Consider the following 16,812-nt stretch of genomic DNA (forward strand, 5'->3'; position numbering starts at 1 on the left):
GATAGCTTCATTAAAAGAACATTATACATTATATATCTATTATCTTATTGTCTATTGTATATTATGTATCACAGTCATGCAATAGATTTCTAGCAATTGAATGGAGATATATAGACATCATATAGCACATATATCACCCTAGTATAGAGCATCCATTGTTGACTTGTTCTCAAAATAGCCTAGGTCAGGTATAATAAGGCTTTGATTAAAAAAAAGAAAAGAAAAAAAAAAAAAGAGTAGCCTACCCTGCCCTGAATGCTTGTAAGTCAACTACTTTATTCCCTAACCCTTTTTTCCCTCTTATCTAAAGAGAAAAAAATAAAATATTTATTTAACATGGAAGGTGTATGTCAGGTGTATGCCCCTTTTTGGGACAATTAGTCCCAAAAAGAGGAAAGAGTGAAAGAGCAAATAGAGTGGATCAGGAACCATGAAGGTTCTGTAGGAAGCACTTTCTCTTTCCCCAAGATTCCTGGGAAATGGGGACAGAGTGGGAACATGTGGTTCTAAGAGTCCCCTTTGGTCATCTACCAGTTAAGGCCCTGACCTCTGTGCTAGAATCACTCACTGGGAATTCAACATACACCAGCCTAATCTCATTTATTACTTTGCTTAGCCTGAGTGGGTAAGGATCCTTTTTTTTTTTTTAAGGGGAACAATTTAAATTGGATTTTTAAAATCCATGCTATTAATTCTAACCTTCCATGGGGCCCAGGTTATTGGAAAATTCTAACATTGTTACAAGATCCTATCTCTCCCCTAACCCATTTCTTAAATGCTTTCTCATGTGGGATAGGGTGCAGGCTAGCAATGCGGTTAAAGAAGCTGGAAGACCCCACCAAAGATCCTGACACATGTACAGTGATGTCTGGAAACGAAGAGATGGGAGCCACCGGTCTCAGCACCCGCTGAAAGGCCTATCCCTGACACACTTTAAAGTTTATTGTGAGCAAACATCTCTTATTAAATGTAAACAGCATCTTACTGGAGGTCAGAGACTTGCTGCTACAGCATATCCCAAGGTAATACCACTTTAAGCTCCACATAAACTCTTAAGCAGTTTCTATCCTAAAACCTGACCGTAGGTGGTACAGTTTTTTACGATATGTTATAATAGTGCAATAAATCTGTTAGCTTAAAATCGAATCTCCGTGGCCTTTTAGAGAAATCATCATTAAATGCAGGGTCCTGTTAATGATGCCATCGAAGTGAAATTGTTTAATCTGCTAAGGGGGTGAAAGGTCACCAAATGAATTTTTTATAATACATCAACTTGACACGCAATAGGGAAAACTGTAATAGATAAAAGCAAAGGAAAAGGGCACTGTCTTCTTCTGATAGGTCAATAGCAGCCAAGAGAGTCACTCATCCACTTTCCTTTCACGATGGGGCTCCTTTTGCATTTAATATGGACACCCAATTAATACCTCAGCACCACAGACAACCTCATTTTAGGTGACTTATAGCAATTTCTCCCCCTTCCCTGAAATGAAAGTGATCACAATACATCATAGCATTGTGCGAATTAACGTTAATTGATTCAAGTTACCAAGCAATGATGGGCCACTTATATAATCTAGGCGTTATTGGGTGCTAGAAGGGATGGAGGGAAGATTAGATTCCAGTGTCCGTTGCTGTGACGACGGGAGTCACCTGACGCCTTGTTAGACAGTTGTAAGGTTCTATTGCTGGCCCCAGTGGGGTCGTCAGTAAACTGGAGTGATGTCCAAACATCATTATACGCTGCTCCGATATTAAAGCAAAGGGATTAGCAACTTATTGCAAGCAACCTGGATTTGTCATGGTGCTGTCGTTATCCAATTTCCAACTGCTAATGTGACTGTAGCCTGCAGGCAGAAGGACCTACAGCCAAACTTTAAAAAATGGGGGAGGAGAGTTCCCTCCAACCCTCCCAGTTGTAACTGCTATTTAACAGCTTCCAATACCAAGTCAGGTATGTGAAAGAATTTTTTTTCCCTTCAGTGCTTAAGTACCAGCTAAAAAATAAGTAAAGATCAAGAGAATACAGACGTTTCCCAGTTCTGAGATCACCACTATTCACTCTAACTCTTGCTTTTCAATCTGCCAGACCCGAAATGCTTCCTCTGTAGAGGAGGGGATTGTTTCTATTTGCATGGCAAACCTAGCAAGCAAACAAACAAATCCTACTGAAAGCTGGCTCTGGGCAAGACCTGTGGGGATGGGCTGAGGGTAGGGGCCTTAGAGATAGTACCTCATTCTTTCTTCAGACTTCACCTCCTCAAAGTTACTAAGTCAGGTTGCTATAATAGTGCCCCATGTTTTGATCAAATGTTTCAGATGTCCTGCATTTTCATTCATTCCTGTTTTAAATAGGCTAGACAGGGAAGAATCTCTATGTATCCTGAGGGGGCTTGAATTCCAAAGTTTTCAAGATTCCACACTGGGGCAGAAGAAAGTAAGCTCTCTAATCGACTCAGTTTAACAAACATTTTAACCCTTCTATTATGTACAAACATTGTTCTAGGCACCGTGAGATGTGCAAAGATAAATAAAACACCATGGCCTCTGCCCCTGAGAAACATAGTCACCCCCTCCTCCACCATATAGTTTGTAAGGCAAGAATGACTTTCCTGGCCATCTCTCAGAGGACACACATACCATTTTCCTTATATTTCATAGTCCTTATGCTCCCTATTAAGATTAGCCAGATGCCTTTAGCTGCTGTCAAGTACTAGGGAGAGAAGAGGGAAGAAATGTCTTATGATCTGACAGTTTCCTTCTGGCATTGTAACATGGTGGTTCCAAACCTTATATACTGTAAACACCCAATACATGTTACTGTACTAACACTGTGACAAATCAGTACCCACTATGTACTTCCTCTGCTCTTAGGTCATTACGTGCCTCTGAAAAGCTACTACCTATCTTGGCCTGGCTAATTTCAAGTTCTGGTACATCCCTCAATTGGTGTGCTACTGCTATGCTCTTATACTTGTTGTTCTTTGAAATTACTCATTTCAAATTGAGATTTGAACAACCCTAGGTACAGGTGGCAATGTGCCAGGAGTAAATAAAGACACAGAATAAACATGGCACATCTTCCAACATGGTCAATTGAATGGTTAAAACCTAAGTATCTTAGATGAAAAATTTTAAGTACTATTTTATAATAAATTTATCATGACTATCTTATCTGGGATAATGAAAACTCTGAATGCACTTATCAAGATCACACACAAACTATTCAAAATGTCCTGTTTGCCTTAGGGTACTGTAGCCTTAGTCTGATCAGGAAAGCAAGATCCAAGATCTATATAATGGATGAGATTTAATATGGGATATTGGTTACACAGGAGTATTAGGATAGCAGAAAAGCCAAACAGGTTACATTTCACTATTTGAAGCAAATATTTGATGATCACTTACTATTCATAGGCACTCTTGGGAACATACTAGTAAGTTCAAGTGTTGACCATCTAATAACTGTTATACAGATAAAAATATACTAAAGTTAATATAACTGAAGTTAATTTTATGGAAAACTAGATTAATGGTGCAGCAGGTTCATATTGAATCAATTTCTTTGTAATTATATATAGAATGAGATTTCAGATAACATATTCTTATTAAATAGTTCTGCAAATGTTTGTTTTGCCTACCCATGGATTTTAAATCTCTACATTTTCACTTGAGCCATATAACTTTTTGGACATAATAGCTGTTCAATGAATGTCTGGAAAATAAAACACATTGAAATGCAGGCTTTTATGAGTCCTTATTATATTTACCTCCAACTTTGCCATCTGTACACAGAAATCTTAGTTACTTGATTTTAAGGTAGCATGGTTTAGTTTTGGGATTCAAACTACATGTGGATGTGATGGGTTAATTGTAATCCAGCAGCACTGGATTACAATTAACATCCTATTTATAAGAAAAATTGTACAAAAATATAACCTGCAGAAGTGGAGTCAAGGATTTAGCAGTCTGGGGCCATTTAATGTAAGAACAATGGTACTGAAGGGTATCACTGAAGAAACAGGGCTATGAAATAAATGATAGTTTTAACGATGACCATGAAACATCAATAAAAACTGTGAATGGTCCACATTATTTCCCATTTAATAAGGCTGGATAATATGTTGTTGTTGTTGTTTTGTTTGTTTTTACTTTAAGAGATGAAGGTTTTTTAAGAATGTAGTGACAAAAGGAACAATTTTTAATTAAATGGAAGGTTTGCCTATGTAGAGCATCTCATTTTCCCACAAAACCACATATATGAAATACCATTGTGACAATTTTGCCATTCACCTAACAAAGCAGAGAATTTGTATTCTAGTGAAAAGAAGAAATAGCGTAGAAACATTCTTTCATGGCAGATCTGTGATTTTGTCACGAAGGAGGAAACAGGCAGCTGGCAGTACAGAAATCTCTTCCAGGAAGAACATTCTGCCAGTCTTGGGAAGAACGTCCTTCCGTGTTGAAAGAAGGATTCTGTTCTTTATACTGTTTCCTAGAACAGCTAGGAAACAGTTCTTGTAGCTTTTCTAGGAAACAGTATACAAGAACTATACTGTATACTGTTCTAGCTGTTTCCTAGACAGCAGGTGACCAGGGGGTATGGAGTGGTTGCACAAGAGAAGATGCTAAATGAGACTGAGTGACAATAGACTTGTTAGTCTTACCAATGGTCTCAGCTAGTTCTCTATTCTATGACTGCCTGGAAAGTGCTACTTACACACAGTAAGGGAACTTAAAAAGGTACTAAGTTGATAGGCTCAAAAACACACATACATACACTCCTCTAATGTCTTGCTCACCTTCACTAGAACTGTTTTCAGGAGCCAAGGATCATGGCAATGTCATAAACAGAGAGCGTAACTGGAGATAACATATTGGGTTTCTACTGCTGCATAACAAATTAACACAAACTTAGTGGCTTAAAATAATACAAATGTATTATCTTTGGGTTGTGGGTCAAGACTCCAGACAGGCTTGGCTGGGTTTACTGCTGGAGCCTCTCAGGAAGAATCCACTTCTAAACTCATTCAGATTGTTGCTGGAAGTTATTTCCCTGTGGCTATAGAATGAAGGTCCCTGTTTCCTCACTGGCTGCCAGCCAAAGTCCATTCTCTACTCATTCCACCTGCTTTTTTTCCCATGTGATCCCTTCCAACTTAAAAGCAGTGACACTTTAGGTCCTTCTCACACTTTGAATCTCTCTGTCTTCCTATTCTGCCATGCAGGAGAAAGCTCTCTTGTTTTAAGGGCTCATGTTATTATTTGGGCCCACCTTGAAAATCTTGGATAGTCTATCTTAGGGTCAACCATGCCACATAACATAGTATATTCAATAAAGTGCAATCTGACCATACACATAGTTTCCTGGGCTAAGGGCAGTATGCATCTTTGGAAGTCCATTTTAGAAATTTCACCAATGCTTTGGCATTTCAGTATTAAACTTCCATAAAAGATACAGATATGTTTAATTTTACTGTATGACAAAGAATATTTAAAGGTGTTTTTAATTGTTTTTTTTTTTTTTTGTAATGAAGCAGAGGAAATGGAGAGAGAAGAGAAAGGAGAGAAAATTAAGAGAGTAAAAATCAAGTTTCTTCTGAAATAAAGGTAAGGAACATAAAATATGTCTTTCTGGGATTCCAGATAAAGGATAAAATATATAAGTAAGACTCCTGTAGAGAACTGTCAGTTTAAAAAGCTAGACTGAACTTATGTTTATCTCTGTGCCCTCTCCCTCTACACTCCACTGAAATTACTTAAAAGAAAAAAAATTTTTAGGATGTCCCTGGAACCACAGTGGAGGGGACGGCCATCTTGCCAGCGCTACCCAACGGAAAGACCCAAGCGGTACTCACGACCTGGCGCGAAAAAAGCCCCCCCCCCCCCAAATGCTGCAGCTTAAAAACCCCACTCCACCACACCTGGGCGCGACTTCCCTGACTCCTCTCTCTCTCTCTCCCTGAGTCACAGAACCTCGCCAGAGACCTTAGTTCCCAATAAAGCCTTTAACTGCTAAAATTTTTTTAGCTTCTGACTCTTATCTTTACCCTGCCCTACACCTGACTTTAACAAAAATAAATAAAAATGGTGCAAAACATGGGCATAAACGGTGTAAACTAACAAATACAAAGAAGGCAAGGCAGAAGTATTGACAACAGAGGTCAATGAAGTTTTGGAAGATGGAAAACAGGTTCATGAAATTGACTTAGCCAAGCAGACAAAATTTAAATCCAGATGCCACTAGAAGAGGATAAAGACCAGGAGAGGCCAATTCACTGTATATTATTTAATTAAAAAGTAGAGAGCACTCCATTTCTCTCCCACCATAAGAAGTTGATTGCTTTTTGAATTTTTTTTTCAACGTTTATTTATTTTTGGGACAGAGAGAGACAGAGCATGAACGGGGGAGGGGCAGAGAGAGAGGGAGACACAGAATCAGAAACAGGCTCCAGGCTCTGAGCCATCAGCCCAGAGCCTGACGCGGGGCTCGAACTCACAGACTGCGAGATCGTGACCTGGCTGAAGTCGGACGCTTAACCGACTGTGCCACCCAGGAGCCCCTTTGATTGTTTTTTGAAAGCTGGTAGTACTCCCCTTGAAAACTAAATGCCCAGCATGGTCTCAATTTGTTGAAATGCATACAAACCCATTAAGTTAACAAGAGTGAACCTCTCAACATTCTTGGTGCTTTTCACTGAAAGGCAAGTGTCCCTATACTGATTCTTCTGTCTCAAGGTCAGTTCATTAGCTTGTCAATGGCTCTCCGGTGAGTTCAATGGAAGTCCCAACAGACACTGATCAAAGTTGAAAGAAACAGGGCTGGCCTGAGGCTTCCACAAGGCTTCAGGGTTGTTTAGCATATTGTGCAATTCTTAGGACCAGGGGAAATCTTGTTAATTTTCATTCAGTCCCTTAGGACAAGGCATTTCTCATTCTGCAGAGATTTATTCAGATATACTCAAGAAGCAGCTTTTCCTTATCTTCAGAAGATTTGCTTTTTACCTTATGTTTGGAAACTCTCTCTTAAAATACCAGAGGGACAGAGAGAGATGGAGAAATGGAACACATCCCAACAGAAAATCGATGCTATAATATACATGTTCAGCAGTTTCTTATTAAATCAGAAATATCGGAGTCAAAAGTGAAAACATAATGGCTATGATGGATGGTGGGCCATAAAGTTGATCTCTGAAGCTGTCTCGCTTCTCCATAACAGAATGATATCCCCCACATAGATGTGTGTGTACCTGAACTTGTGCTGGTTCCACTTTCTTGGCTGGGCTTCCTCTGCTATACCTCCATTGCTTCTACTCTGACTTTTTCTTCTCCTTCTAGTTAAAGGCTCAATATTCACTGAGTCTTTTTTTATACATAATACAAAAATCAGTTGTTTGGGGATGATGACCTGTTAGAAAAGCTAAGAATTGTAAAATCTAAATAGAATTAAGCAGTGGACTGGATTTTCTCCTCTCTAGTTACCTACATATAATATATTTGTTAGAACTTGGTGGGATCTAAATGAAATTGGGCTAAAGGAAAAATGATTAAACATAAGCTAAGATGCATTGGCAATTTTTTTCACATTACCATGCATTATGTTATAATGACATTGATAACATGGTGAAGGTTTGGTGGTTGGTAAAAATATCCAAGATTTAATAGATTCTGAACAATCACTTAACTAAGAGTATCTTTTAATTCTATAACAATTCATAAAGCCCTTCAAGTTTTCTTTTCATATCTCCCATATATATTAATGTGCTGTCCAGAAGAGGAACAACCATTTATACTGTAAGTCAGTTGAAATATGATACAAAAACACTAGCTAAGCTTTCATTTGGATATGTTGCTCTGTATATAAAAAGGCAATCAATGTATTAGTTAGATATGCCTAATGATGTGATAGTGTCTCTTTTTTGTTTTTGTTCTTATTTTATAGCAAATCCCACATCCACTGAAGATGATATGTGGAAGTAAGTAACATCCCTTAAATATCAATTGTTTATTTATTAGCACTACCACAAATAAGACGAAAAAGCAGTAATAACAGAATAATCTAAAAGAATACGAATGTTCTAAAATCTCATTGAATAATAAAAATCAGAATCTAAATAATTTTATCTATTTCAGGGACCTAATATCAACTGAATTTGTGCATGGGTTTGAGCTTATTTTTCCAGTGATGATGACAAGCTTATAGGGAATATCCGTGTTGCTCACCTCTAACCCTCTATAACCAGCAGCAGTCATTTGTGAGATGGTTAGTATTATCTATATTTCTTAAGCATTACAACAAGTTCATCGTGTCTCTCAGTCTAGGGTATCATTTTTGGTTCTTTTGCATCTGCTAAAAACTGGAGCTTGGGACTCTAAAAGCCTTGACCCTGTGACAGATATCTTAGATGCACTTGGGCTGGTCACTTTATCCTTTAACTAACAGAAACTATAACATTGAGAGTAATTTACACTTGTTTTCCCTTATTGTGCACTTCCCATGCTTCTTCATTTACTAAGCTCAGAAAAACATTCAGGTATATTTATGTCTGAAATGTCTGTTGAATAGAAATCTGGTGGAGGACTCCAAAATAAAAGCATTTAGAGTAAGTATAACATAGCACAAAGGATGTTGCAGATCTTACACAGCTCTGTGTCATAAACATAGTTGACAACAGTGATATTCCTGCCTCATACAATTTAACAAAGGCATCCTTTTCATGGCTTTATAATCCTAGGTTAAATAAGACCCAATCAGGGTCACTGAATTAGCCTAGTAAACTCCTAGTCATCCTTCAAAACTTTCCTAAATAGAAGTCTTTTCCCCAGTCCCTATAAGAATTATCATCACCCTCCTCAGGATTCAAGTTTTAGCTTATAGCTCTTTGGAATTATGATAGGTAGTGCTTTTGTCCCTCAAGGCAAAGATCGTATCTGTTTCACCTTAGCAATCCAGGAATCCAGCCTACTACTTAAATTCATTACATGTACATTCTTTCAATAAATGAATGAACAAATGAACTGAAAACAGTTGTTTTAGAAAAATTTCTTCCTTCAGGCTTTTCACTTTAAGGTACTGAAATATAACATCTTCAACAATCCAAAATATAGAATACTCATAAGAATACAGACTTAATTTAAAAAAGTCTTGAGAATTTATGTCTATAAATGACTCTCTGAGTTTTTATTCTTATCTTCAGAAGCAAACAGATTATGTGACTCAGTGGAAGTAGATTAACATTTGCAATACACGCGCTAGAGATCAGCCCGTGTTTAGATGTTTTTATAATTAGTACTTACCCATAGCCAGTGATTCCCTTTGACTGAGTTACCAGTAAGGCGCCAATAGTTGTATTCAGAACATTCTCTAGTACTCCTGTTTGTTGAGCAGTGATAATCTGGTGAGCCAAATTCTGTAATTTCTTACTTGATAAAGATGAAATCAGTCCAGTGCTCCTTATTGTTGCCAGGTCACCAATTTCAATAACTACTACTTTTGAGATGGTTTCCATAGTAGTTGGTGGCGGGATCCTATACGAGCTCGTTTCCATCATGAGAGGTCTACGTTGACCAACTCTGTAATGACTGGCACAAGTCACAGTTGGGCAATTGAGCTTTCTCTTTGCTTTATTGTCAGCAATGGCCTTTAAGGTTGCTTCACTGCCAGGCATCTCATGAATAAATCTGATTTGGTTTTGGCTAACTTGCAAGAAGTCAGTTAGTCTTTCAAGGATGAGGATTTCCCAGCCTTTTTCTAGGACTGGAAATATCACAGTGAAGGCCAAATGAATGGAAACACCTGAGCGTATTTCAATAGGCTCGTGTCCTTGTAGGACAACATACAAGAGGTTATCCAAGATGCTGAAATAGTTGGAACCAGAAGACTCATCCAGCAATGAGGAAGTTGATTGAACCAGAACAGGTGGAATGAAACTTTTCCCTATGAAAACACGGGGGCTCTGGAGTTCATGGTAGAATATAGCTAAGAGAAGCTTGGAGGTATTTTTGTTCCCCGACAGAAGAAAACGCAAAACTTGGGGAGTCTGATCCACAAAGCACACCTTGGTGATTTCCTTGATGGGTAAAATGGAATAGAAACTAGATACAGACCCTAAAGTAGAACAAGGGGTATTGGCATTTACACTACTAAAGGTGTCAACAAAACCATTAGTAACAGATACAACTGGATATAACTTCTGCATTGTCCAAGTGGCATCAGCATTGTCAAGAATTAAGATCACCTGGTCAGTTTGTTTGCAGATGTAGCCTTGTATGAAGGGTTGGTATGTGCATTTCTGTTCTTCTCTAAATGTACCTATAAAATAAAGGAAAATAAGTGATGTATAAACTACAATCTCTCAAAGATAATTTGTAATCCATTACTCTTATTATCATCTGTAACCTCATGAAACATTTATTGAACTTTTAAGTGTGTTAGATACTGACTATGCAAAGCAGTCTGGGTAAAATATGAAAGGGTAAAATATGTTACATCACCTGTATTATTTAAAGGTAATAATGGACATAATAGCTAGGTGAAAAAAGAATTGAATAAGTAAAATTATTAAGGAAAAGGAATAATCACTAAGGCCTCCATAGTGGGAAAAGGATAGGGGAGATGGGCATAGTAATATTTGAGTCAATGAAAAAAGAGGTAGATTGAGGGGGCTGGAAAAGAGATTTTATAGAGATATATTAAAATTGAAGAGATATACTGAGTCCAGATTGTGAAAGAGTTTGGATTTCAGACTATATAATTTACTCATTCTCTTTTTTTCCAAACATGAAGAGTAAAAACAATACAAAAGGAAAAGAAGAAAGTAGCAATTTGGGGAGTCCTGACATTAAATAGGGCCCAAGTTGAGGATTATTGGGGCTAATCAAGACATTTAGACAAACAGCGTTGTCCATTATTCCCATAATTCCTTTCATTTTTTTTAAAAGTAGACTCCATGCCTAACATGGGACTCGAACTCACAACCCCAAGATTAAGAGTTGTATGCTCTACTGACTGAGCCAGCCAGTCACCCCATATTCCCACCATTCCTAATCCACTTGTCTCTGAACCATGAGTAATTCTTATTCTGAATCTACAGGGATAGTTTAACTTCTAACAAACAGAATTCCTTCAATTTAAAAGCAATATTCACAAAATTATGTTGTGTTATTTTCAAGATATTTTAATTTTCCTTCAAGTGCAATGTCATCAATTTAGCCTAAGGATTGGAACAAAAAAAATCTAATTATTATTAATGGAGGGTGTACTACATTTGGGCATGATACCTCCTCTGTATCATACCTTCCATATGATATGTGCCAAAGCTGCCTATGATATTAATAAATTTAATTACCTAAGTGTTGCTTTAGGAGTAGGCCACATTGCATACTTGTGCCTCAACAATAATAGCAACAGTAGTACAAAATACGAGTCAATATTTCAAACTGAATAATAATGAAATTCTAGCATATCAAAATTTGTGTGATTAAGTGCTTATATTACAAAAGAATTGTGGGGGCGCCTGGGTGGCGCAGTCGGTTAAGCGTCCGACTTCAGCCAGGTCACGATCTCGCGGTCCGTGAGTTCGAGCCCCGCGTCGGGCTCTGGGCTGATGGCTCAGAGCCTGGAGCCTGTTTCCGATTCTGTGTCTCCCTCTCTCTTTGACCCTCCCCCGTTCATGCTCTGTCTCTCTCTGTCCCAAAAATAAATAAACGTTGAAAAAAAAAATTTATAAAAAAAAAGAATTGTGTAAAAGCAATATATTAATGTTCTGCCTTACAAATACAAATTTAGCAAACAAGTAAAGCAAATCCAGAGTAATGAGGAGAAAGGAAATAATAAGTATAACAACAGAAGTCAGTGAAATAGAAAAGAGAGAAACAAAGAAACAAAAACATAGAAAGTAAACAAAGCTAAAATTTGGTTCTTGGAAAACATCAACAAATTAGTTAACCACCACCACCCCCCCCAACCCCCCGCTAGACTGATCAAGATAAAAAGAAAGAAGGGTGCCTGGGTAGCTCAGTCAGTCAAGAGTCCAACTCTTGATTTTGGCTCAGGCCATGATCACACAGTTCATGAGATCAAGCCCTGTGTTGACTCTGCATTGACAGCAAGGAGTCTGCTTAGAATTCTCTCTCTGCCGCTCCCCTGCTCACACTTGCTTTGTCTCTCTCTCTCTCTCTCTGAAAATAAACAAATAAACTTAAAAAAAAGATAAAAGAAATCATAAATCACCAATTTCAGGGAGGAAAGGATTATTATACAGACCCTACAGACAAAGGTTTAGACTATTACAGACTTCATGCCAACAAATTCAGCAATTAAGAGGAAACAGACAAATAGAAAACAGACACATGATAAAACAGAAAATTCATATTGCTCTAATTTTCTTAAGTAAATTGAGTTTACTAAATTGACTACTAAGTTATTAATTTAGAGATTTAATTATCAAATATAAAAGAATGGCCACTTTTACATAATATGTTTTCTCCCTGTGGTCATATAATATGGAAACACTAATGTTAAATCACGAATTGTTTTCAAACGCATCACACCAGTCTGAAGGGAATTAATTGCTTGATCTTAACAGACATGGAAATTGTGCCCTGAGATTCTGATACAACGGTCTCTACTATAGATACATCATTTTCAAATAAGATAGTTAGGTAGACTTCCCTCATGAAAAACCCTTCAATCACACTAGTTTCCCTTTTCTAGACTTTACAAATTTTTTTCCTTGTTTTAACACATTTTTTTCCAGTCATGTTGATTCCTGTTGATTAATCATTCACCTTTCCATTCAGTTTTATAGATCTCTGATTTTGTTCTCCCTTCTTTTGATTCAGGAGATATATTGTCTTTTAAAGTCATCTCTACAGATCGCTAAATTTTTGGAAGTGTCCCTAAATAAAATAATCACTCTCTTAGTTGAAATGATTCTCAATCATTCTCTGCTATTAGCTATATGTAGTTTGATAAATTATATAGACTTAGTAGGCATCAGCGTCCTTAAGGTGTTATTTCTCAAGACCAGGGACTATATCTCCTATTTAAATTACCACAGGGCTTAACACCCTAACTCAAACACAGTAGATGCTTCTTACTATGTATTAGTTGATTGGTGTGTAAGAACTCTTATTTTTCAAATATGTTTTATCTATTCTTGCCAGGTATCTAGTTATAAGATTATTAGTCTATAGCTTGAATACATTTTAAACCAACATATAACAATAATAACTAAATATACTACAAAAAAATATTGCGAGAATTGCCCCCTGAGTTGGTGCTAATACATGAGATAGCTGAATACTTTGAGAAATCCATCTATTTTCACATGAAACCTTAAGATTGAAATTATGACTGATTACATTTATATTAATTTTCTTATGTTCCTAAATTACATTGATTTGACCCTAAAAGAATTCTGTTGTGACAAAGCATTTTTTCCTTGACTAATTCATTAAATAAATACATATGGGGAAACTTGAGGTTTTATTTATTTCTATTCCTGATGTCAGGTGCCTTCCAAAGCTAAAATTAAAAAAAATGGGATGATTTATAATGTAATTCAAATATTCTTTTATATAATAAGGTATAGGAGCTACACTAGTAGAATGCACACCTTCAAAGTAGTCCTGTGATAGAGTTCTTTTCATTCATTTATTTATTTTTATTTATGACTCCGAGAAGCTAGTCCACTAGAAGGCTGGACTCCCAAGCCATCTCTACCCTCAGCATCCAAAGCTCCCTATTCCCTTTTTCAGCAATGACATTGAAGGGAGAAGAATATGATAAACAACCTATGTTGCAGGTGATACCTTAAGAGGAAGAATAGGAAGGAGAAAAGAAGGGTTTGAATAGGAAGGGTAAGAGAAGGTTTGAATGCACAAGTTCCAGAAAGCACAATCTGTGCTTAATGTCTGTGTTGCAAAGCACATGTACACACTGGAGGATCTAGGACTCAGGCCCATGAACAAGCTCAGGAATAAGATGAGAGAAGTCACTGTCAAATTTTCATAATCTGTTGGAATTTTCTATGAGTTAGATTATGAACCCCAGAAACCCAGGCAAGAAGTTTAATAAACATTTGCTGAATTCCTTTTGCATACTTAATCTGTTACCAGGAAGAAGATTTTGTCACTATGTCACTTCTCTCTTCACTGTTAGGAGTGAGTTACCTTCTCATTATTAAGCACTGTGATGTGATTAAAGATTAAATGCCAGGCACATATGGCTACTCAGATATGCAGGAATTACTTGTTTATTTAAACTTAGTTATCTTTCTTATTCAGATTAACTAGTGCAATGCCAATTATATGCATTGTGTCTAATCCTAATGTCTTCCTTTTTTATATTTTGAAACTGTGTGTGAATATTTTACTTTAAAAGGAACACATGCTTTCTGATGTCTGAGACATTTGGTTGGAGACTTACCACTATGACCTCCATGAAGTCAAATTACTATTTCCTAAGTAAAAAAAAAATCATGAAGCATTGGTTATTATAAAATATTATCTCTATGCTTTCCTTCCAATACCCCCATAAAATGGAAGGCATACCTGTTTGATCCAATTTCAGTATAAACATTTAAATTATTTGTTTCAGTTCTTCTTGACAAAATATAAAACAAACAGGACGCTTTTTTCTCCAAAATCAAATACCCTACAATTTTTGCTATCCTATGAATAACACTATAGAAACCTATAATAAATAATGTATTAATGGGGAGACTTCATGGCTCAGTCAGTTGTATGTCTGACTTGATTTCAGCTCAGGTCATGGCTAGGGACATGGGATTGAATACTGCATTGGGCTCTATGCTGAGCATTGAACCTGGTTGGGTTTCATGTTTGTTCTCATTCTCTCTCTCTCTCTCTCTCCCTCCCCTCCCCCCCTCTCACCCCCACTGCCCCTCTTCCCCGCTCATGCTCGCTATCTCCCTTTCTCTAAAATAATAATAATAATAATAATAATAATAACAACAACGCATTAATTATATTTCAAGGCTTTCCAGCTTAGGAAAGAGTGATTTCTAGCCCACATGTCTCAGAAATCAGAGCTGAGTTTGTTTGACAGTAGCAGGAGAAAGATGATTGGGATGTGATTGCCCCAACTCTTTGTAAAGCAAATAAAGCTACACACAAATAACAATTACCCACTGAGAAAATAAATTATTTACATGGTGGATAAATTATTATAGTTAAGTAGAAAATTTTTCTTTCTTAAGGAAGTTAAAACAGACACAACCAAAACCAAAACAATTCCACTAAACCATTATATAGTCATCTCTGGTAGTAAAGGCTCACTTCTAGTAGGAATTTCTGCCTTAGAGTTGTGACAGTTAGGATTCTATACAAAGGAAATGCCTTATGCAAGCTTTAAGGTAGGTTCTTTTAAAATGATACGCTGTCCCAAAAATAAATAAACGTTGAAAAAAAAAATTTTTAAATGATACTTAATTTTATTGAAGTACATCAATCTAGCATTCAAGATAAGATTGTGAAAAGCAGCTAGTGCATAACTATGATAATTCAGAGCTTCATAACATGTACTATGAACTTGTGTTTAGACTTGTATTTAGACCCTAGCTGAAATTCTGCAGATTAATAGAGAACCCATAAAAAGGGAGAGACTGGTATTGGGGAAAGTGGAAGAATGACAGAGTAAACTTGAGAAGCTAAGGGAGAACAGTGTCCCAAGCCTTTTAAAAACACGTGGGATATGGTAGGTCAAAAGACTCCATGTCTTCTGGAGCAGAAAGACAGACAGAAAGTGTTTGTGCAGATAGAGATGGAAGACTGAAAGCACTCATCGGCTGGGACACGTGAGGCAAGACAAGGTCATCAACTGGAAGTGTGAGGATGTATATTGGGGGCTGGGGATGTGTGAAGAGAGGATGGGTAGAATACTTGCAGATTGAGAAAATTTGAAATGGTCATTGCAAGAGGGGTGAACTCAGTCTTTCTGTATTTTAGTGCTTGTACAATAAGTGAATGCTATTGAAAATGAGAAATAGGGCGCCTGGGTGGCTCAGTCGGTTAAGCATCCGACTTCAGTTCAGGTCATGATCTCGCGGTTTGTGGATTCGAGCCCCACATCGGGCTCTGTGCAGACAGTTCAGATTCTGTGTCTCCTTCTCTCTCTGCCCCTCCCATGCTCATGCTCTGTCTCTCAATAATAAACATTAAAAAAATTAAAATGAGAAATAAATGTAAACCTCAGAAGTACTATAAACATGATAAAAATCTAGGGAAAATTAATATTATTAACTAATTACCCAGCATATCACAGTATTACTTTTTCCTATTTTTTGGTTGCACACTTTTGTGTTGCTTTTTAAAATGACAACAATGTTGTAATATCTTCTACAGGAGGATAGAAAGGTAATTCAGTATTGCCTTTAACCTGGAAGATTGACATTTATTTTCTATCACTAGTAGTTCAGAAAAGTTACTTTTAGCTTCACAACTAATGACTGGTAATGCATCAATGTTTAGAGTTATTGTCAAATGTGGGAAATTCCTTCCAAAGTTTTTGTCATGTAGGAGAGCTGTAATACCTGGATAAATTTTTATAGAGTAACTTTTGTGGCATTGTCATTCAAAAACATACTTCTCTACTTCTCACTTTTTTCTCATGCCTTAGAATACAGTATTAACACATGAGACCTAGGGGCTGGCTCCCATGTGTCACAGCATGGGTGAGCTGACATAAGTGGCTAGTAAGAACTTTATATGGAAGTGAATTGGGGATGCCTGGGTGGCTCACTCAGTTGAGTGTCCAACTCTTGGTTTTGGCTAGAGAGCAATAGCTGC

At 37.1% G+C, this 16,812-nt stretch overlaps 1 protein-coding gene across 1 annotated transcript in view; it reads right to left on the reverse strand.

The window, feature by feature from the left end:
* Positions 1 to 16,812, reverse strand: part of PKHD1 (PKHD1 ciliary IPT domain containing fibrocystin/polyductin) — a 486,267-nt gene that overhangs the window by 51,593 nt on the left and 417,862 nt on the right. The window contains 1 exon segment of the mRNA XM_030315703.1: positions 9,298 to 10,312. Coding sequence (XP_030171563.1) covers positions 9,298 to 10,312 — 1,015 coding nt within the window.

The sequence above is a fragment of the Lynx canadensis genome, chromosome B2 (assembly GCF_007474595.2).
Source record: "Lynx canadensis isolate LIC74 chromosome B2, mLynCan4.pri.v2, whole genome shotgun sequence".
Lineage (NCBI taxonomy): Eukaryota > Metazoa > Chordata > Mammalia > Carnivora > Felidae > Lynx > Lynx canadensis.